Raw genomic sequence first — 21,041 nt, 5'->3', positions numbered from 1 at the left:
CTGGCCCTGAGACCGTATATAAGTTGCAAAGAGGGCTTCTGCCCCACACCCCAAGACAGTAACACAGCCTACTGGGATCCTACTGACTGCCCCCAAATTGAGGGCTAAAGGACAACCGTGAGTAAGGAGCCTATTCATTCAACCACACTACTTTTTTCCATAAAAATATAAGGGCCTTGTGGGGAGGGGTATGTGGGAGGAACTCTGTACTTTCCATTCAAGTTTGCTGTGAACCTAAACCTCTAAAAATAGTCTATATAGAAATATGGATGTATATACAGAGGGGATGCTGGCTTCTGGAGATAAAAGTACAACAGGAAACCAGATAACTTGGACGGAGCATACAGCACGTGTAGAATGATGGTTTGGCAAACCTGGAAATCATAGAGGACCTTTAGTATGTAACTGACATCTCCTGTAGGTTGGCCACTTCCCTACGTTTGTATCACTTTATCCTCAAGCAGCCCTGGCCTCATTAGCCCTTGTTTTACAGACCAAAGACCGGAGGTCCAGAGGGAGGGATTGGCTCAGAGTCACCTAGCTCAAGAGTGAGTAGTGTAGCCAGAAGTCACACTCAAGTCCTCTGACCTTATGCCCCTGGCTCTCCTCCCTCCCCACGGCTGCCTCTCTCTCTATGTGTACTTTATCTCCTAGGTGAGGGAGCTTTCAAAGGGGCAAGTGGCCTGACCTAAAAATAGCTCCCATTTATCGAGCACTTAGTTGGCTACACTCTGCTAAGCACTTTACACAGATTACCTCTTTTACTCCTCACAGCAACCCTATGATTATTATCATCTCTATTTTTCAGATGAGGAAATAGACCTAAGACAGACTGTGATGTGTCACAAGTCACAACTAGTTGGTGACAGGGCCAACATGAGCCCTGGTAGTCTGGCTTCTGAGTGCAGACTGTACCTTCCACTGTCACTGGGGGGGTGGAGAATGGGGATGCACCCTTAAAGGTCAAGTTGACAAGCCCTGGCAGATGTTGCTCAGTGGTTAGAGCGTTGGCCCGCACACCAAAGGGTCACGGGTCCGATTCCCAGTCAAGGGCACATACCTGGGTTGCAGCTTCCAGCTCCAGCTCCAGCCCCTATCTGGGCACATGTGGGAGGCAACCAATCGATGTGTCTCACATGGATCTCTCTCACCTTCCCTCCCTTCCACTCTAAAAATCAATGGGAAAAATATCCTCAGGAGAGGATTATCAAAAAATTCCACAAAACAAAAAAAGGTCAAGTTGACAAGACTTTTACAACGCATTGAATGTGGGAGCAGAGAGAGAGAGCAGTTAAAGGCGTGCCTGTCACTCAGCTAATCCTGGGGCCCCTTTCTTTGGACCTGAACACCCTGTTGGATGAGCTGGAGGTGAAGAGTCAAGATGTCACCCAATCCCACAGAAGCCAGAGACCCCATTTGGATGGTCTGTGTGGGGGAGGAAGGGGAGCTGTTTGAAGCTCAAGCTCTCTCTTCCCTGCCTGGTGCTGTGTGAGGGGTGTCATCTCACTCCTAAGATAACAGGGCCACCTCAGCCCTCCTCCTGTGGCTATTCTGGGCTGCTGATTCCTCTCTCTTCCCCCAGCCCCTGCTTCAGCCCTTCTTGCTGGGAGTAGCTGGGTGGGGAGAAGCCAGCCCAATTACATAACCCCATGGCAGGGACCCCTGGAGAGGCTGAAGAGCAGGTGCTCAGCCCCTCCCTCAGCACCAACAGTGAAAATCTGCCACTGGAGCCCAGCCTCCGGTGGCCCAGCATGGAGACAGCCACAGCGCCGGAGGTGGCCTCGGAACCCACGCTGAAGGTAAAAGAAGCCAGCCCAGCGGATGCTGAAGAACCCCAGACTTCACCTCAACTGGGGGCCAGCAGCCCCTTTCCCCAGCTCCTGGCCCCTCTAGAAGGTGACCCTTGGGAGTGGGAAGGCTGGGGGTGGGAGTTGGGAAGATATCCCTGACACCCTGATGGCACCTCCTTAAGTTTGCGCAGAGCTGCACGACTTCGTGGGATGGGGACTTAGGACAGAGGAGCATTGGTTGGAGTCCCCAACCCCTTCCTTGGTGGACTCTTACTTGCTATTCAAGTGTCTCTGCTGGGTTTTGCTTTTTGAGTTGAAAACTCAGTGAATGGTGTTTGTAGCACTTTACAGTGACTAAAAATTATCTGTTTATATTTTTACCTTTTAAAAATGTCTGTCACAGGGACTAGGAGGACCCGCTGTACTAATGCTAGTCAAAAGGGAATGAGGAGTGAGATGGTGGCTGTCTAGAAGAGGGAAATGAAAAGCATATAGCGAATGGGAGGCTAAATAGTGCACAGTCCATGACACTCTGCCTCTCCCTGGGTAGTGCCATAGTTCCCAGACCCACCCCAAGACCCCCATTGGCTCCCATGGGAAATCCCCACCTCTCAGAATCTGAGCCCCATGGAAGCAGAGCCCTCCTGGGAGAAGCATTTGGCTTCCTCTTTGTGGTGGTCTACATGAGCCTCTTGGCAAAGAGGCATTTTTGGGCTAGGAGGTGGTAGATGCCCCTTCCAGTCCCAGGTTCCCACCCCCTGCTACTCTGGCAGAGACCTCAGTAGCCTACAGCTCTGTGCTGCTTGCCTGGGGTCCCCACTGGGCCTGGCTCAGCGGACCAGAGATGGAAGGAGAAATTTCTTAAAAGCCTTGGCTCAGAAGTGATTCTCAGAAATCATGATAATATGGATGAGATCATGTAAATCTGGATGGGAAACAATTAGCCATCTCTGTCACAGCGGTGGGGATGAGAGAGTGGGATGCTTGAAATTCAGATTACAGAGGGACTGCAGTTATTGACCTAGACGATGACCAAGGAACGAGGCTGAAGCAGGAGAGGCCAGAATTCCTGGAGGGGTGGGGGCATGATGTAAGGCCAGGCAGAGGCTGGAAGGATGGCTGCTGAAATCACCAGGGATCATGACAGGATAAGTGCTGGGGAAAGCGACAGTGAACCAGGGCTAAAGCCATCAGCAGGAGTGGAAGACTTATGCCCGGGAAGGGGATGGGAGATGGAGGGGACGTGCCTTCTCAGAGAAGTGTTGCCTATGTCTATGTCCTTTTATTTTTTCTGACCTTAGTTTCATGGTCTTCAAGGAGAGCCACTCTTGTCCTTCACAAAGTGCTCCTGAGGTCACATGCTCCTTTTCCATCACACTCCTCCAGACAGGTTTCTAGTAAGACCAAGGCCACATTCTAAGCAGCTGCTAACGTTTCTCTAAGAAATGCTGGTACTTTTTGGATCCCTGGAAATCTCTGGTTGTTTCAAAGGCACAGCTCACCTTGTGCATTCGCCATCTTCTGGTAACCATGCACTCACACACACACACACACTAATAGTCTCACACACTCACACGCATGTGTGTGCACACACATCCTTCACTCTTCAAATGTATCCATCTTGTTTCTTCACTCTCCAGGCCATAATTCATAACATCAATCTGAACTGCACAGCCCTTAGGGAACTGCTGGAGGAAAGTCTTTAACCATGTGAAAGGAAGTTATAAGAGCATATGACCAATTTTTCCTGTGGGCAAAGAATAAGGAAATGAGCATAAACTTGAGCAGAATGAAATTAGGGTAGAACTAGGAGGAATTTTCTAATCAAGAAGAGCCAGGATCTTTGGACTTTAGTCTTCTCTACTAATTTCTAAGAAAGAATTAGACAACGTCCTGTCTGAGAGAAATACAGCAGTAAGAGAGACACAGGTCAGAGCCAATGGCTCTCAAAGGACTTTTCAAAATGCCTTTTCCTCAAGACTATGAAGGGAGAAAACTAGACTGAGGCTGTCTCATACCTGGTCTTAGAAAACCTAGATTCTGCTTTTGGGCTCCAGTCTTTGATTCACATCCCTCCTGGCATCTGAGGAGAAAGCCATGTTTCCCCAAGGTCAGTACAATTCACACCTCGCAGACTGTGGAGGTGTGAAAAGAGATGCCCCAAATAAGCCCTCCTATTAACATTCTCAGCAAAGGGTCAGATTGCTCTTGTTTGCAGGGCAGACAAGAAGGCCGGGCTGAGCTGGGGAAATGCTTGCTGCTGCCGGGGCACCTGGAGCTGTCAAACACTCTCCTGCCACCTCCCACACTTTGTCAGCTGTGTTAACCTCAAACCATCCTCTGCCCTCCCAGTGGGATCTGGGAGCCTTCTGAAAGCCATATCCTCGCCTACTTATCCTCAGTTGGAATATTCTAGTAACTTCGGTTTGTCCCCTATCAATTCATCATTGTGTCAGAGAATCTCACAAGCAAAGAACTGGCACGGGAGGCCTCCAGGGAGACCACCATCCTAGCTGTCAGCCTTTTTTTTCTCTCTGCCCCTGTTGGGATCCCCTCTGGATCTCAGAGCCATTCTCCTCCTCCTCCTCCTCCTCCTCCTCCTCCTCCTCCTTCTCCTAATTCCTACATCTTAGCTTATGTTCCACATCAACCTATTTCTTTAATTTTTCTCTGTAGTTCAGGTGAAACTATGCTAACATTTACCAAGGTATTTTTCAAAGAAACAAAAGAAACACCAAGTAGGAACCAAAATATACATGTGCACATACCAATCTACAGAAGCCCGTTTCCTTCCTAAAGTCTAAGCAGAGCAGAGGTCAGCTGACACATCTTCTAGGCCTGACAGCCTGGGCTCCTTTTCTCACCTCAGCATTTTCAATCCTTGAGGGTGCCCCTTCTTTGCCACCTCCCTCTAGGGGCAAGATCACAGTCAGAGCCCTGACGAAGGTGCCCAGTCCCAGGTGGACACTGGAGGACAGGTGTGTGGACAGGTTCGCCATGTTCAGAGAATGGGTCCGTCACACACATTCCTAGATGGGGAGGCAGGAGTCCTAGTCCAGCATAACTTCCCAACCATCCATGACACCCTCAGCAAATGTTTCCCTCTCCAAGCCCTTTCCTTCCAGTCTGCTCCTTTTGCCAGGTGCTCAGCAAGGCCCTTCATAACACAGATATTCTGTAGGCAGAGCAAGGGACAGCAGAGCCGGCTTCTCTCCAGCCCTCTCCCCAGCAAGTGTGAAGGGTGATTTCCCCACCCAACAGTGGGGAACCAAGCCCAACAACATGAGGTTTTGACCCTCCTTTTCAATTGCCACCTTCTTTGTTCAGAAAACCCTTAAGTCATATCCGCCTGTTCTCAAGTCCTTGGTGGCTTGCCAAGATGGCCCCAGGAGAGGAACACATCGCACAAACACTTCTTCTGTTCTTCAAGTCCTGCCTCCTTCCAAACCATCAAAGTCAAACAGAGGGCAAACAGAGCCGGGTCATTCTGTTGCCTGGGCTCCGTGGCTGTTGGGTTCCTACTGAGGCAGGCAGACCATGAGCAGCTCAGGGAGGATGGGCACTCAGAGCACTTGAGGCCCCGTACCCCTTAGTTCCTGTAGGGGTGAGGTGTAGTCTAAGACAGCACGATCCAGGTGAAAACATAAGGCACACAACAGGAAACTAGGTAAATAAAATGGACAGGGTGCGCCGAATATTTGTGGTTATGTTCATTTACAAAGGCCAGGTGACCTGGAGAGTGTAATGGGGGGAACTGTGGGAGTGAAGTTGGTCTCTAAGACAACAATCTACAAATTGAGGCATAGAAAGAACATAGCAGAACCTCTCTTTATTTTTAACTTCACCATTCAAAATTTTGCATTATATAATGTATATACTTAAACAGTTCAATTCAAAAGTAAACATACGTTGGAGTGAATGCTTAGGAATGTATTTACAGGGAAATGGATGTTATAAAAAAATTTGGAATCCACTATCAAGCAGTTGTGCTGTTTGCCACAGTGTGTACTGCGGGGGTGGGGTGGGGGGTGTTGTCCCAACTGCTAGGAATGAATAGTTAGGGAGAGGCTGGGAAGTTGGTGGGAACTGAGACACTGCAACATTCCACTTAAGAGAACAGCAGCAGGGGACTATATCTGCCTGAGAAAGGAAAAGACAGGAGCCCCAAGAAGGCTAGAAAATTGTGTTAGTCTTAGCTGGGCCCCCAGGGAACCCAGGTGGGATGTTTGCACTTTCTCCCATCAAGGCACCCTGAGGCCAAGGAGGAAAATTATACCTGGTCATTCTCCAAACTCACACTCAGCACTTTCCTGAGCATCTCCTGTCCTCATCCTGGAAGCCAATAAACATAATCTAATCTCTCTAGTCACTGGAACAGGCCTGGGAGACCAAGGGGAAGTAGGCAGTGGACCTAGTATTTCCCAGATTCTGTTTGTACAAAGTGATCCTCCACAATCTGGAAGGACACTGTACAAGCGCTGAGCAGGGCGGTCATGCAGAGGAAGGGACCCAGACGCCAGGAACCTCTGCAATGACATCAGTGCTGTCCTAGTGGGTCCAGGCTGTTGACTTTGCCTGTGGAAGGGAAAGCTTTCTCCCCGGGTCTGGCACCAAACTGGGGGTGGGGTTGACACTTGGAGGTTAGGATTAACATTGAAAGTAGCCTTGACAAAGAGTGTTGTTAAGGATAAATGCAGCAAATGGGTGGAAAGACAAACCACACAGACTGGACTGGTCTGTGCACAAACAGAAAAAAGAAATCTTAGTTGATAGAGAGTCAGGAGTTGAGAGTTATAAATGAACAGAAGCATCAGGTTCACACTCCAGTGCTCTTACTGCCAAGATTGGCACTCTCTAGAGGATCCCTTAGCCTGTTGCTCATCCCTAAACCCCAGCAATATGATAGGAGCAATCCTCCCCTTCCCTTTGAGAGAACTCAATTTGCTGAGCAATGCCTGGGTCACCTGCCCATGGAGCACAGCTGAAGGCATTACTCCCTCTGAGCGCCACTCTGAGGCTCACCACCCCATTCTCTCCCATTATCACACAGAACAACCTAAGATCTGGCTACCTCGGGCCCTGAGGCAAACCTACATCCGGAAGGTTGGAGACACTGTGAACCTACGAATTCCATTCCAGGTGATCATGCCCAGCCCCACACTGGGTCCATGGCTGGGACCAGGACAGGGTTTGATTTGGAACCAGATACCAAGAGTCCTGCTAGCAGTGGGGCAGTCGTCCTGGTCTTGAATGAAGGGAGCCACGTCACCAGAAGTTTGAGGCCAAATAGGCCTTCCATCTGCACTCCTGAGGGTGGGGTGGGTTGGGCCCCATGTGATGAGGTGAGGCTAATCCCTGCCCTTCGGTCAGCAGAGGTCTGGGAGCTCTCAGTTGGGAAGGTTCTTGGGAGTTCAGATGGCTATTGTTAGTCCCAGCTGCCCTGTGTTTCCATGACCTAAACTCACAGAGGGTGGGAGGCTCCAAGCCATCCCCTTTTCCCATGGCTGTTGCTGAAAGATAGAAGTCCCCTGAGAGAGTCCACCAACCTCTATCTAATTCAAGGAATTTGCAGCTGCGAGTCAAGTCACCATGTGGATCTGGGGTGGAGGGTCAAGAGGTCTTTTGGGGCTGTTCACAGCCTTATCCCTATTTCTCAGGGCAAACCCAAACCTCGAGCCACCTGGACACATAATAGCCGTGCCTTGGATGCCAGTCGTGTGAGCGTGCAGAATGGGGAGCAGGACTCCATCCTCTTCATCCGAGAAGCCCAACGTGCTGACTCAGGTCGCTACCAGTTCAGTGTGCAGCTGGGCAGGCTGGAGGCCACTGCCACCATTGACATCTTGGTAATTGGTAAGGTGGGGAGAGCAGGAGCTAGGGTGGTCCTCAGGGGCTCCCTCTCCAGGCTGAAAAGAGCCATCACAGATTGCTGGGGAAGCCAGGGTGACCCCCACACTAAGTGTGAGAAACAGAAGTGGATGAAGGGTGGGGTAGCTGAGCAGAGGAGGGGAAGGGGCATTCCTGAAGCGATTTCTATGCATGTGAGTTGTACCATTCCCAGTGCCATGCTTGGCCCTTTCAGAGAGGCCAGGCCCTCCTCAGAGTATCAAGTTGGTGGACGTTTGGGGCTCCAGTGCTACCCTGGAGTGGACACCTCCCCAAGACACAGGCAATGCGGCACTTCTGGGATACACGGTGCAGAAGGCTGACACAAAATCTTGGGTGAGGTCCAGGTGGGAGGGAGGCTGAAAGGGAGGCATAGCACATTCTGGAATGGGGCTCTGATAGCTCCATGTGGTGGGCTAAGGTGGACTGAGTTCATAAAACAGGTGTCTCATTCGTGGCATCTTCTTGGGACCCCAAAGTTGTGGTTCACAGTGCTAGAGCATTATCACCGCACCAACTGCACAATATCCAACCTCATCGTTGGCAACTCCTACGCATTTCGAGTCTTTGCTGAGAACCAGTGTGGGCTAAGTGACACAGCCCCCATCACTGCTGACCTTGCCCACATCCAGAAAGCAGGTAAGGTGCAGAGACCCTGAGCTGGGAAGTGGAGGATAAAGACTTGAAGGAGGGTAGAGATCTCAGGCACTATATCAGGGCTTTTCTGGGTCACCTCAGTTACAGTTTACAAGACCAAGGGGTTTGCCCAGCGAGATTTCTCTGAAGCTCCAAAGTTCACCCAGCCTCTGGCAGACTGCACTACAGTCACTGGCTATGATGCCCAGCTCTTCTGCAGCGTCCGTGCCTCTCCCAAGGTGAGTGGGGAGTTCTATGGGTGGCTGCGCCATGCTGCTTCCTGCACCTGCTCTAACCTTAGCTATGTCAAAGAGCATTCCAACCAAAACATCTGCTCCCATCACCATCCATCATCTTCCTCTTCCACAGCAGGTCTTGTAGAAATGGTCAGGGCACTTGTAGTCCAAGACAGGCTGATGTGGATAATATTCCCAGTATTCCTTTTACTGTCTGTTTGTCATGCATGAAGATGCCACTTTCTGACTGGCTGGCAATTGGGCATGAGCTTCAAAGTTGTTTCTCTGGCAGGGATGATGGAGTCCCATTGGTTTCTCCTTACTCATCTACCACATCTCATCTGATCAGGGCCATGCACATGCAAGCTGCCTAGAGTTGAGCCTTTGGCCAGTTAGGTCTAGTTACAACCTATTCATTCCACACAAGGCATAAAAACCTTTACCAAGTACCAGACTATGTGGCCATAACATCTCAGAAAGAAAATATCAGTAAATCTACTCTAGAAATTATTTTCTAACCAGAGGGGACAGGAATAACTTCCAAGCCAACAGTGGGAAAAGAATACAAAAGACTTGATAATGTATACACAAAAAAGAGGTGAACCTGACACCCAGTGCTTCTGATCCATAAAGGGGCTGCTTGAGCAGGATTCAATAGGAGTCATCACCTTTCTCCTAGTCAGGAATACTTGATGAACAAGGCAAGGTTTTAGCTGCTCTTTTTAACCAAGAGAAGGACCGTGGGGTCTGTTGAGGGTACTGGAAGGGGAACCCCTTCCCAAATATAAGGGACGGGGAGCTAACTAGAGGCCATTATCTTTTCTAGATCCCTGTACCACCTGTTCCTAAAACACCCTACCCCTCCTGCTCCTCTGGCCAGAGTGTCCCCAAGCCTTATAGGCAAAGTGTCCCAAGACTGAGCACAGAAAGAATTGGTTCTTACCACCCCTTACTTCCCCCTCATCTTTCTCTTCCAGCCAAAGATTATCTGGCTGAAGAACAACATGGATATCCAAGACAACCCCAAGTACAGAGCCCTCACTCATATGGGAATCTGCTCACTAGAAATCCGCAAGCCTGGTCCCTTTGATGGGGGCATCTACACCTGCAAGGCGGTTAACCCCCTGGGGGAGGCATCTGTGGACTGTCGGGTGGACGTGATAGGTAAGGGCAGAACTCCTGTCTTCGGGTGCAGTCCTCTCCTTTCTCCACAGGTGAAAAGTTGGGGAAAAGACACAAGCCTAGGTGGAGAAGGGCTTAATTTGCTTCCCTCTTCGGGCCCTTTCATCACTGTCAACATCGGAATGTATTTGAGGAGCCATTTTTATTATCAACTATCTCATTTCTCTCTGTCATAATTCTACAATATAAGAAGAGTTGCTACTTCCATTTTGCAAATGAGAAAGTTGATGTATAGTGAGGTTACTGGATTACTCGAGATTTCCAGTGTTGGTTAACTGAGGAGTTGGCACTATGGTGGAAAGAGCCCAAGTTTCCTGGTCCTCGTTTTGTTTTTTGTTTTTTAAACAATACAATCTTCTGATTCAGTCCAGGAAGGCTGCAGCTGTTTATTGGGCTTTTAAACAAACCAGAGGACTTTCCCCTCTAGTTTGTTTAAAGAAAATATTGTACATCTCTCTACCTCTTTTAAAGCATTCATTTACTGTCACCTTGTTCAGATCTCCATCATAGCATTTAGCACTTTGTTTTTATAATTATCAATTTACTTATCTGTTTCCCCATTAAACTATGAGCACTTTGAGGGCAGGGACAGTTTTACCCACCTTTGTCCCCCAGCACTGAGCCCAGTTTCTGACATACAGCAGATGCTCTTTAACTGTGTATGGAATGAATCAGGAATAAATGGGCTGTTAACTACAAGTCGTATTCTACCCTATGCATAGATTCCTCATTAGCACCATGGACTCCCAGAAACAGAAAAGCATATCCCTTCCCAGGACACCGAAAGGTTTCCCAGGGATTTCTGAGATATTAACATTGAGAAATGTTTGAATTCTTGCAGCTTCTCTTTGAGGCTCCCTAAGAGGACATGGGCAACCCAGGAGGAAGGTAAAGAAGGAGAAACAGGGTGTCTGAATGTCTCATGTTTATGGCTAGTGTTGTTGAGACTTGGACAGATGTGTATTCCTGAGCCTTTCAATCCTGCATTCACTGGTGACAACTTTTCTTTTAACTTTTTTTTTTTTTTGGTAAGCTAATACTATCAACCCCATGGAGGAAATTTACCATAGATGAAGTCTACTTTTGTCACATCCTCTACCTACCTATGCCCCTCAGGTTCATGATAAGAATGTACGGACCTCTGAAGAAGACTGATGGCATCTGCCTGATTGTCAGGGGGATCTGTGGGAGGGAGATGGGCATATGCTCTAAGAAAAGATGTCAAGTGAATAACCAGGAGTGGAGAATGGACAAGGGTCACCACCACTATGTGGTGGCAGCATGGGAAAGGAGAGGACTCTGCTCTTGCCATTTAAGTGTTTCTACCTCAGTACCATAAGCATGGTGAGAAACAGATTCATTGACTGTTTTTTACTTTGAAGTTTATGGATTCCTTCCCCTACCAAGAGGAGAAAACCATCATTATCACCACATGTCAATAATAATTGAACATGTGGTTATGTGGTTCCAAACAGCACATTACAGGCAAAGGACAACTCAGATCAGTGTTTAGAATTTGACAGTGCCTTCAGATTCTAAATCACTCACAGTAGAAATGTTGTGTACAAACTGATGAGTGAGGTGAAAAAGAAGCACATGAGAGAATGAAAGAGAATGGGGTCCCAATGTCTCCTCTGACTCAGCTGATAAAAACTGAGAATGAATTCAAACCCAGAAGTCATTTATTTAAGCCTATCATTGATAAATAGCAAATGAAAACCCTAAGGGATGCATTAAAAGTACAGACTTCTCAGAACCCTCTCTGCCAGTTGGCTTGCAAAGACAGTTCCCTTGCCGTCCCTAAATTCCCATGTCAGTGTTGTGTTGGGTTAGCGTCAGCCTCCTCAGTGTTTGTCCTTTCCCTCTCTCCCAGCCAGTGCCCAGCAGTGAAGCAGGGTAAGGAGAGAACTCACAGTGTGGGGCTGCCTCAGCACCCTGTCTGCGCTCGGGCTCCTGGCTGCTATGGCCTTAACAAACTCTCTTTTCTGTGCCTCCAGGAAGCCTGACTGCTGAGATTGTGTTCTCAAGGAGCTCCAGTACAGCGTCTGGTTTGGACTGATCTAAATAAATGTGAGGCTCCTCAGTGCATAAGTGTCCATCTGTTTATGCCTTTCCATGTGGAAAAACCATTTAGAAAGTTGGAATTCTTTAGCCAGACTGTAAGCAATCTCAGAAAACCTCAGACTCCTCTTTCTCTTCCCAAATCCACTTTCCTTCCACAGAGGTTTCTAACACCATCCTTGTCCCTAGACAGTGTATGACAGAGCTGAGTTGAACTCTACACAGTACCAGGTGCTGAGAGAGATGCTAAAGATAACTTGCCTCTTCCTCTCTGGTCTTTGCAGTAAAAGTTGGATAATGACAGGATGCGCGTCCATCACAGAGACACAGACAGCAAGACACATAAATATGTACATAGCTAATTAGAGACAGAGCACTAAGACTTGAGGTCTTGGAGATACTGAAGAAATTACATCATGTGCTTAAGCCCTAGGGAAAGAATCTGCTTTTATTCTTATAACAAGTAACATATTAAAGGCATTCTGTGATAGAATCTGCAAGGGAGAGCAACAATTCCTCCCATCCTAGGAAAGGCCTGGTAGTCTTCCCATCAAGAGCTGGCATCGCCCTAGCCAGGTTAGAGTATCATCCCATCAAGAGCTGGCATCGCCCTAGTTGGTTAGAGTATCATCCTGATATGCCAAGATTGTGGGTTTGATCCCGGGTCAAGGCACATACAAGAATCAACCAATGAATGCATAAATAAGTGGTACAACAAATAGATGTTTCTTTCTCACATTTTCTAAAATCAATTTTTTTAAAAAAAGAGTTGGCATCTATTTCTCCACCTCATGAATCTGGGCTGACTGTGTAACCTGCTTTGACCAAAAGAATGTAGCAGAAATGAGAATCTAGTAGTTTCTGCTTGTTTTTGCAAGTTGGCTTCCATTTAAAGAATCTCAGGATAGATTACTAGATTATTAGAGGCCATATAAAGGACAACAAGGCAGCCTCGTTGACAGACAGTACAAAGGGTCTAGACATATGTGGTCACCTTGGACCCTACAGCCATAGTCAACCCCAGTCTACTCCTTGTGGAGTAGAGACAAATTGTCCCTGCAGAGCCCTGCCCAAATTATAAAATCATGAGCAGATAAGTGGACAGTGGTTTTCAATCCACTGAATATTGGGGTGGTTCGTTACACAGTAATAGGGCGGGGCAAAAGTAGGTTTACCATTGTGAGTATGCAAAATAGTTTATTCTTGTATTATTATTTATTAATTATTGTATTCTTTTCCATTCAAACAACTGTAAACCTACTTTTGCTCCACTCTGTATATAACTAAAACAGCCTTCTATGCAGCAGTCATTGAACTAAGAGTTTTGTCTCTTATTACTCATTTTACAAACGAGTGAACTGAAGCTCATAAATTGCTCCAAGTATGCAGCTGGTAGTAACAGAGCTAGCATTTGAACCAGGTGTGTCTGACCTCAAGCTTCCCTATTTCCTCTCATCTCTTTTACTCAGTGACCCCCACTGTAGTCGGTATGGGCTTAAGAAAGACAAGATTTCCAGAATCCAGTAAATATAAGGCAAGGTTTTGAGGAGGAAGGGGATGTGTTTTGGCTACGAAGAGTGTGAAAGGCTTTTCTAAGTTCAGACCAAAGATCTATTTTAAGTTGAGACAAAGTATCTACTCCAGCCTTTCTCAACTGAAGTTCTATGATAATTAAGTGCTAATGCCCCAAGGCATCCATTGTATATCATAAATTAACTTCTTCCTCTGTATCTAGAATATAACTAGTTATGTACCATCCTTGGGAAAATTGGGGAAATAGGCACATAAGTCATTTGTAGGGTCTAATGTACATAACCCCTGCTGACACTGTTGGGGGGGAGGGCAGAGTCCAGAGCCAGCCAGTCATGTACCCAATGGCTAAAAAGGAACTCCAGCCAAGCAGGGCCTATGTCAGGAAGGAGTGAAATACTTCTAGCTATGATGCCCTAAGGATCAGTTAGACCTTCGGCCTCAGCCCACAGCCCCATACCTCTGCTGTTTGTTGAAATACTCAAAGGCCCTTAAAGGTCATACATTCTTAACCTTCATAGTGAAAGAATAAAATCTTCACACTGAACAAGACGCCCAGGTACTCCTTCTGCATTCAAGAACTAGAACCCTTGTTTTCCTCATTTATGCATTCAACACCGTGGAGTACCTTCTGAACTAAGGCCTACCGTGTGCCTGGGAGGGGGGTGTAATTTCTTCATCAATTCACGTATTTATTATTTATCCAAAATCTTAAACATCTATTCATACATATGCATCATTTGGGGTTGAGCTGAGGGGGACAAATAGTTCCCAGATTAGCGGCCTTATGCTGAGGGAAGAATTCTTGTGCCTAAAATCTGTGTTTTCTAACTTTGTTGTCATTTGGAAGAGAAAGTAGTTCCACTGCTTTTTTTTTTCTGGTACTGCAACAGCTTTTAAAATCATCATTCGGCAAAAGAAAATTGGAGACGCGTTTCCTTAGGAGAAAATAAATTCCAATTTGCTAAAACTGCTTCCCCCGCTTACCTGAAGGTGGGCGAAGAAGTGTGCGCAGTGTTTCCCCACTCAGGCTGCTCCTAGCGGAGGAAAGAGTGCAGTTAATTAACAGTTTCTTTCCCCCAGATCTCCACTTTATCACTACCTGCCTGGACGGAGGGAGGCATCTGGCTCTGGATTCCCCACCTCCCTAGAACCTGAATCCTAGAAGCAACTAAAATTCCACTCTCACCAGCAAGCCTGGAGAAAAAGCAGCAATCCTCCTCTCTCAGGTTTTCCTCCCATAAGCTTGCAAGTTCTGGGCCTCCCCACCCTTCCCTTTATCACACAGCCACAGAATCCCCAGGCTCCTCTGCTCCCTGTGGCATTTCTTACAGCAACATCTCACTCCTAAAAACCTCGCCATCTCAACTTCACCGCTTAAAACCAGGAAGTAAGCAAAAAAAAGCCCATAAATGGTCCAAGTAATGGTCACACACACAATGGAGACTAAAATTCAAGCTCTTGCCCGGCCGGGCGTGGCTCAGCGGTTGAGCATCGACCTAGGATCCAGGAGGTTGGGGTTCGATTCCCGGTCAGGGCACATGCCCGGGTTGCGGGCTCGATCAATGACTCTCTCATCATTGATGTTTCTGTCTCTCTCTCTCTCCCTCTCCTTTCCTCTGTCTGAAATCAATAAAGATATATTTAAAAAATAATAATAAAATAAAATAAATAAATAAAACTCAAGCTCTTGGTTTCCAGGAAAGCTCTTGGGCCGCTTTTAGGATCTTTTAATTTTTAGACCATTTCTAAGAAGCTCTGCCCCGTCCATTCACAGGCAACACCTGGAAACAACAGAGAGCATCCCTACCTCCCAAGCAGGCTTGCGGGGTTTACAAGCACGGCTTGGAGTTTAGAGGTAGTAAGTTTACAACCCCCCCCTCAAAAGCCCCTGGAGGCACACAGCATAAAACTTGATATTCGTGATTCTGCTCCGAATCACTTCCCCGCGACTGTCACTTTCTTCCCTTCACAGAGAGCCCAGGGGTCGGAGGCAACCATTGCCTCGAGCCCGCCCCCCCACAGACACCCAGGAGTCGGCGCTGGATTTGAACCCAGTTCTCCCTGTCTTTCAAGCCCATTGTGGTCTTTTGTATTTCTTTTCCATCGCTTTTATTTAATTAAAAAAAATTTTTTTTTCAACTACAGTTGACATTCAAGACTATAGTAGTTTCAGGTGTGTAGCATGGTGGTTCGACGCTTCTGGAACGTATGCGGTGAGCGCCCCGATAGGTCTAGTACCCACCTGGCCCCGTACAGTTAGACACTGTGATGGACCGTGTCCCCTGCGCTGTCCTTGACATCTCCGGACTATTTTGCAACTTGCCCTTTTGACCCGCTGTCGTCTTTTACGTCTTGGCCGCCTCAGGCTCTGACGGGCTTGCTTTAAAAAGCCGCGGCAGAGGCACTTCTCAGACAACCCCGACATTCCTAAATTATCGGTGTTTAGCAACTACGGTGACTTGGACAGGTCACCCCTGAGGAAACCGGGCAAACGCGGCGCTGGCCTGTGGCCTGAGCGCGAGGGAACGGATTTCCTCAGGCCCAGCGTTAGCTTCAGGGCCCACGGCAGCGAGGGGCGTTCGGTGACCCCGCGGGTCGCTGGGGCCACAACCCCCGGCTCCACTAGGCAGGACGAGGAAGCGGCGGAGAAGACGGGGTGACCGGGCGCGAAACCCACACTTGCGGGCTAGTGAAGGTCCCCCGGGAGCGCGCGCGCGCTCGCGGCCGCCGCCGCCGCGCTCCAGCCGCCCGGATGGAGTCTTTCTTGGAACCGCTCTCCGCCCCGCCCCCACCTGCAGACTTCCGGCCAGCTGCCCACCTCCGCCCCGCCCCCCCAGGGCTGAGGAGGCAGGGATCCGCCAATCACTGCGCGCCTGTGGTCGGAGTGGGTGGGGCCTGAGAGATTTGAAAGGAGCCCCGCCCCCTCGGAGCTGATTCCCGGGACTAAGTTGTGGGAGAAAAGCTCCGTCCGCGGGAGGTACCGCGAGGCGGGAAGTGAAAATTCAGGGTGAGCTGTGGGTGTGGTGCTGCGAGAAGTGGGAAGGTTATTTGGGGACAGGAAGAGTCCAAAGGACGGTGGCTGGGAGGGAGATAGGGCGCGTAGAGCGCCCCCAGTGCGGAGAGGCCGGCTCGCGGCGGGGCGGGAGGGCCGTCTGCGGAGCGCGATAAGCATGCAGGGGAAGCTCCGCGCACCTTCCCGGGAGGTGATGGCAGTAAACCGCGGCAGGTGCTACTCCTGGGACGCTTGCTTTACTCCAGCGTGACCCCCAACCCCTGGCTTGCACTCTCAGCCTGTCTGGCTGGGAGCCTTGGGCAGGATGGAGACCTGAGAAAAAGGTATGCTTTGTCTCCAGGTCTAAGCTGACTCCTTGCTCCTGCTGGCTGGAACATGGGAGATTTGCAGGAAGGTAAGGAAATCCTGGAGGGAAGATTGAGACCCTATGATTGAGAGCCATGTTAGGGACCCACAACTGGCATTCCTCCGTTCCTCCCCTACAGATGTCAAATTTATAGTGGATGAGACCTTGGACTTTGGAGGGCTGTCACCATCCGACAGGTACCAGCCGCTTTATGCTATTTACTTTCCTCCAACGATGCATCTGTCACTAACCCTTTACTGCTGAATTTTTGTCCTCTGGGGCCAGGGTTGGTAATTTAGCAAGGTTGGGTGCAGTGGGGCTTCTGGTGGCTGATTTGCTTGGGCCCCAGTGACGCCACTACTGGGCAAGGCGGAGAAGGGAGAAGCTGGAATGAGATTGCAAGGTGTTAAGAAGGGTAAATGGACTTGCCACATCTTCATCTGGCATAATTTCCAGTGTCAGTAAATGCTAACAGCCGATCAGGCCTCATAGAAGCAGGTGTCTCATCACCTGGAGGCCAGCATGCGCAACAGGGTTTGGGGTTGTGTCCTGGGCTCTGTTGTGTCCCAGTCTCCCTCCCACAGTCTCCTGCTCTCTTCTCTGTGGGCACTGTGCCTTGTTTGTTTTCTATCTCAGTCGTGAGGAGGAAGACACTGCAGTGTTGGCGACTCCAGAGAAACCCCTCCGACGAGGCCTGTCCCACCGAGGTGACCTAAATGCTGTAGCCCCCACGCCCCAGGGTGTGAGGTTCAGCTTAGGGCGCCTCAGCCCAGAGAAGCTGGAGGAGATCCTCGATGAGGCCAACAGGCTGGCAACGCAACTGGAGCAGTGTGCCCTGCAGGAGCGGGAGAAGACAGGCGAGGGCCTGGGGCCTCGCAGGGTAAAGCCCAGTCCTCGGCGGGAGACCTTTGTGCTGAAGGACAGTCCTGTCCGAGACCTGTTACCCACTGTGAGCCCTTTGGCTAGGAGCACCCCCTCTCCAGGAAGCCTGACACCCCGACTCCGGAGCAGTGATAGGAAGGGGTCAGTCAGGGCTCTTCGGGCAATATCTGGAAAGAGGACCCCCATCGTGAAGAGGGTGAGTTTAGAGGGCCTGGGCTGGATGTGTGACCCCAGACACAATACAGGCATAAAGGGGTTTCCTTGTTGGTAAAATGGAGATAGTGAAATTCTACCTCATAGAATTGTTGGAATTAAAGGAAATATCATAAGCCATGCACTTTGCACTGTGTCTGTGCAGAGCTCTGTAACATTTATAATAAGCTCTCAAATGGTGTTGGTGATGATGATGTCAGCAGCTAGCTTCTGCCCTTCGTTATTAAGATCTAGGCAGCTCTCTACCTCTATCCTTTAATCAGCCAGCAGAACAGATTCTTTTTCCATTTTAGTCTCGTTTTTTTCTCTCTCTTTGTGTTTCAGGATTCGCCCACTTGCAATCTGTTCCCCACATCTAAAAGCACAGCATCTTCTCCCCTTGCCCGATCAACTCCTCCAACCCGATCAACTCCTCCAATCCGGTCAACTCCTCCAACCCGATCCACTCCTCCAACCCGGTCAACTCCTCCAATCCGGTCAACTCCTCCAACCCGATCCACTCCTCCAACCCGGTCCACTCCTCCAATCCGGTCAACTCCTCCAACCCGATCAACTCCTCCAACCCGGGGGAAAGCTGGGCCCAGTGGGAGAGCAACAGCAAGTGAGAGGACCTGGGCAACAAATCTGTGGGTGAGTGGGTGTAGGGAGGCTGTGGAGCTTACCCTAAAATACCTCAACTCTCTACACCAGGCCCACCTGTCCCCGTAAGACCAGTCTTGGCCCCACAGCCTTCTACCAGCAACCCTCAACGCCTGTCTCGGCCACAAGGAACAGCTGTTAAATCTTCCAGTCGACTACCTGTTCCCTCAGCCATCCCCAAGCCTATCAGCCGAGTGCCACTCACCAGCCGGAGTATACCACCCAGCAAAGGTGGTGTACTAGCTTCAGATTCAACGTCAACTCGGAAAGGACTTCCAAGACCAAGCGCTGCAGGGCACAGAGGTAAGGAAGAATGGACATAAAGACGAGAAATCAAGAGCAAGAATAAACACTCTTGCCCAGCTTGACTGCACCCTCCTAGAGCTGGTAACAAGAACCACTTTCTTCCATCTTCATTTCAACTCTGTTTGAAGATGGTTAGTTAAGGAGGGAATGTAGGCTTGGACCAAGAAGTTGAACCTTGGTTTTCAAATACCATTCAAATACCTTTACCTTGGGTGAGAGGGAAGCACTAATCCCAAACTCATCCTGTTCATTTAGTATTTATCTTTGTGAGAAGGTCACTTGAACTTTCTGCTAACTCATTTCTTGTGTTAACCCCCATCAAGTTCCTGTTTCCCAGCGACCAAATCTTCCTGGTACCACTCGCAGCAATCTGCAGCCCCCCAGGAAAGTTGCAGTCCCAGGACCTACCAGGTAAGGCTGGTCAAGGCGCTGTCACTCTCCCCTGTCATCTGGGCTTCTGAGCTGTTAGGCACATCAGCCCTGAATCCTGTGTGGCAAGATGGGGAAGAGGAGGGGAGCCTGGAAGTTGGGGTGTCCCATTTCTTCCTGCGGAACTTGAACTCAGCTGGATAGCATGGGCTTGAGGAAGAAGGGCAATAAAGCAGTTCCTCCTTGTGTCTCTTTAGATAAAGAAATGAAGACAGCAAGCAAGAATTCAGTAGCAAACCACTACAGTCACTGCCTGGACTCACCTCTCTGGCCTCCCAAGCCCTCTCATTGGAGGCAGTTCCTGACTACTGCGGAGGGCAAAAGGAAGAGATGATGCCACCGGGGCTGGTGCCCCAGGGAGATGGGGTGGATTAGGGTTAAGCTGGAGGGGATTCATACTCTCTGGATTGAAAGATTAGGGAAAAGAGGTCACCTCCCAGCAGTGAAATTAACACAGATGAGAAACGCAGGAGAGTGTGTTGTCCTTACCCACCCCAGCTCCTGTGTTCATCTCTACAGCGTTTGATCTTCCCAGGCAGTGGTTCACTGGGCATTTACATGTGAATGAATGGCCTCCGTAACTGACCTTCGTGTTCTCCCAGGAGCAGTCCTCCTGAATCACATCCTCTCCTGGACTGTGGCCTGTTTGGAGAAGCAGAGGCAGGCACCTGGCCTCCTATGAATTCTGTGAACCTTAACAGGCCAGTTTACGATAAGCTTATTCATTTGGCCTATGTTTTTCTAAAATAAAATGAATGTATTTTTATATTCTCTGTATATGTGCAAGTAAATCCTGTTCCAGTTTCTAACAATTTTGGATTGAACGCCTATGTAATTCCAATGAGGGAGCCCGATGGGCTTCCCAGGCAGAGGAGCCTGAATAGGCCCTAGGGCCTCGAGATTCCAGCTAATCAGGCTGTAACTACCCCCTTGTTGGCGTTAAATGGGAACAGGCTGCCTTTTCCCAGGGTTTGAATGTTATTAAAAGGTTCAGATCAAGTTAAATATAGCTTAATTCACAGTATGTGAGGATGTCAAGCCAAGGTCTTGGTAAAGTATTATTTATATCTTAAACTTGGGTTTCTTTTCATGGCAAGAGAATGTCCCTCCTTGAAGGCCAGGCTGTGACTTAAGGAAGCCAGCAGGCAACTGGGCAGAGGAAGTGGATGCCAGCTGGTGCCCATCTCACCTTATATGTCCATAAGCGCCGTACTTAGATACTTAAATGCCCTTCCTCTGTTCCCAGGCCAGGGGGGTCCTCCATTGCTTTCTTCTTTTTTATGGCTGATCTTCAGGTTCATTTCACATCTTCACCTATATCACAGGGACAGCTGCCTAGACAGTCACCTTTCCCTCAGTCTCTTGCAGCAACTCTTGGAGCTCTGGGATTCCAAGAATTGAGTTGGGGGAGGAGGTATGGAGACACACTGAGTATTTGACTCTGGGGAAATTTGGCAGAGACAAGAACACGTGTGTTTCGCAGCTGGGTCCTGCACTGGTGTCTAACGGGGCCCTTTTCCTCACTACCTGCTCTGATGGAAACACTGGGAGGTTGGCAAGCCTAGGCACACAAATAGGTGTGGCCAGCAGATGGTAGGTGTGGCCTGGTGGGTCCCTAGAAGCAAAAGGAGCAGCAAATCCATGTCCTGTTGCCACCTGGTGGCCAGAGAGGACAAGGCATGTTTCTTGGGCCTTCTTGGTCAGTCATAGTTTTACACCCACAGTTGCCCCCATCTACTCCAAACCTGCTTAAGCAACAACGTGCAGCGAGGGAGGAGGCCTGCCTGCCACAGCAGTCCATCTTGTTCAGCTGCCTGCTTGCGTCCTTCCCTTTGGTCTGGCTTTCTATTTTTCTCTTTATGCCTCCACCCCGGCCCCACCCAGTAGCA

At 49.1% G+C, this 21,041-nt stretch overlaps 2 protein-coding genes and 1 long non-coding RNA gene across 4 annotated transcripts in view; 2 read left to right on the top strand and 1 right to left on the bottom strand.

Moving 5' to 3' along the window:
• Positions 1-15,796, bottom strand: part of LOC148090847 (uncharacterized) — a 79,453-nt gene extending 63,657 nt beyond the window's left edge. Inside the window, exons 1-2 of the long non-coding RNA XR_015716116.1 lie at positions 15,567-15,796; positions 14,309-14,358 (exon numbers count right to left, since the gene is read on the bottom strand). This is a non-coding gene — a long non-coding RNA (uncharacterized LOC148090847). The remainder of the gene's footprint in view (positions 1-14,308; positions 14,359-15,566) is intronic.
• On the top strand, positions 1,752-10,146 carry MYBPHL (myosin binding protein H like). Its single transcript, XM_016223379.2, has 7 exons — positions 1,752-1,896; positions 6,841-6,929; positions 7,448-7,643; positions 7,873-8,012; positions 8,156-8,315; positions 8,415-8,551; positions 9,526-10,146. Exons 1-7 carry the CDS (start codon positions 1,752-1,754, stop codon positions 9,904-9,906), a joined length of 1,248 nt encoding a protein of 415 aa, XP_016078865.2. The 3' UTR covers positions 9,907-10,146.
• Positions 15,797-16,244: 448 nt separating the features above from the next.
• Positions 16,245-19,920, top strand: PSRC1 (proline and serine rich coiled-coil 1). 2 transcript variants are annotated; one of them, XM_016223301.2, is made up of 8 exons: positions 16,245-16,331; positions 16,678-16,731; positions 16,823-16,880; positions 17,320-17,761; positions 18,103-18,379; positions 18,469-18,720; positions 19,047-19,134; positions 19,350-19,920. In XM_016223301.2, the coding sequence occupies exons 2-8, from the start codon at positions 16,713-16,715 to the stop codon at positions 19,351-19,353; spliced, it is 1,140 nt and encodes a 379-aa protein (XP_016078787.2). In that variant the 5' UTR covers positions 16,245-16,331; positions 16,678-16,712; the 3' UTR covers positions 19,354-19,920. The 2 variants fall into 2 exon arrangements, with proteins under 2 accessions (XP_016078787.2, XP_016078788.2); XM_016223302.2 differs by lacking the exon at positions 19,350-19,920 and having other exon boundaries at positions 19,047-19,138.
• Positions 19,921-21,041: the final 1,121 nt, after the last annotated feature.

Source organism: Miniopterus natalensis, chromosome 19 (assembly GCF_054644295.1).
Source record: "Miniopterus natalensis isolate mMinNat1 chromosome 19, mMinNat1.hap1, whole genome shotgun sequence".
Lineage (NCBI taxonomy): Eukaryota > Metazoa > Chordata > Mammalia > Chiroptera > Miniopteridae > Miniopterus > Miniopterus natalensis.
The sequence above is the reverse complement of the archived record's forward strand: the minus strand, read 5'-3'. Positions and strand labels throughout refer to the sequence as shown.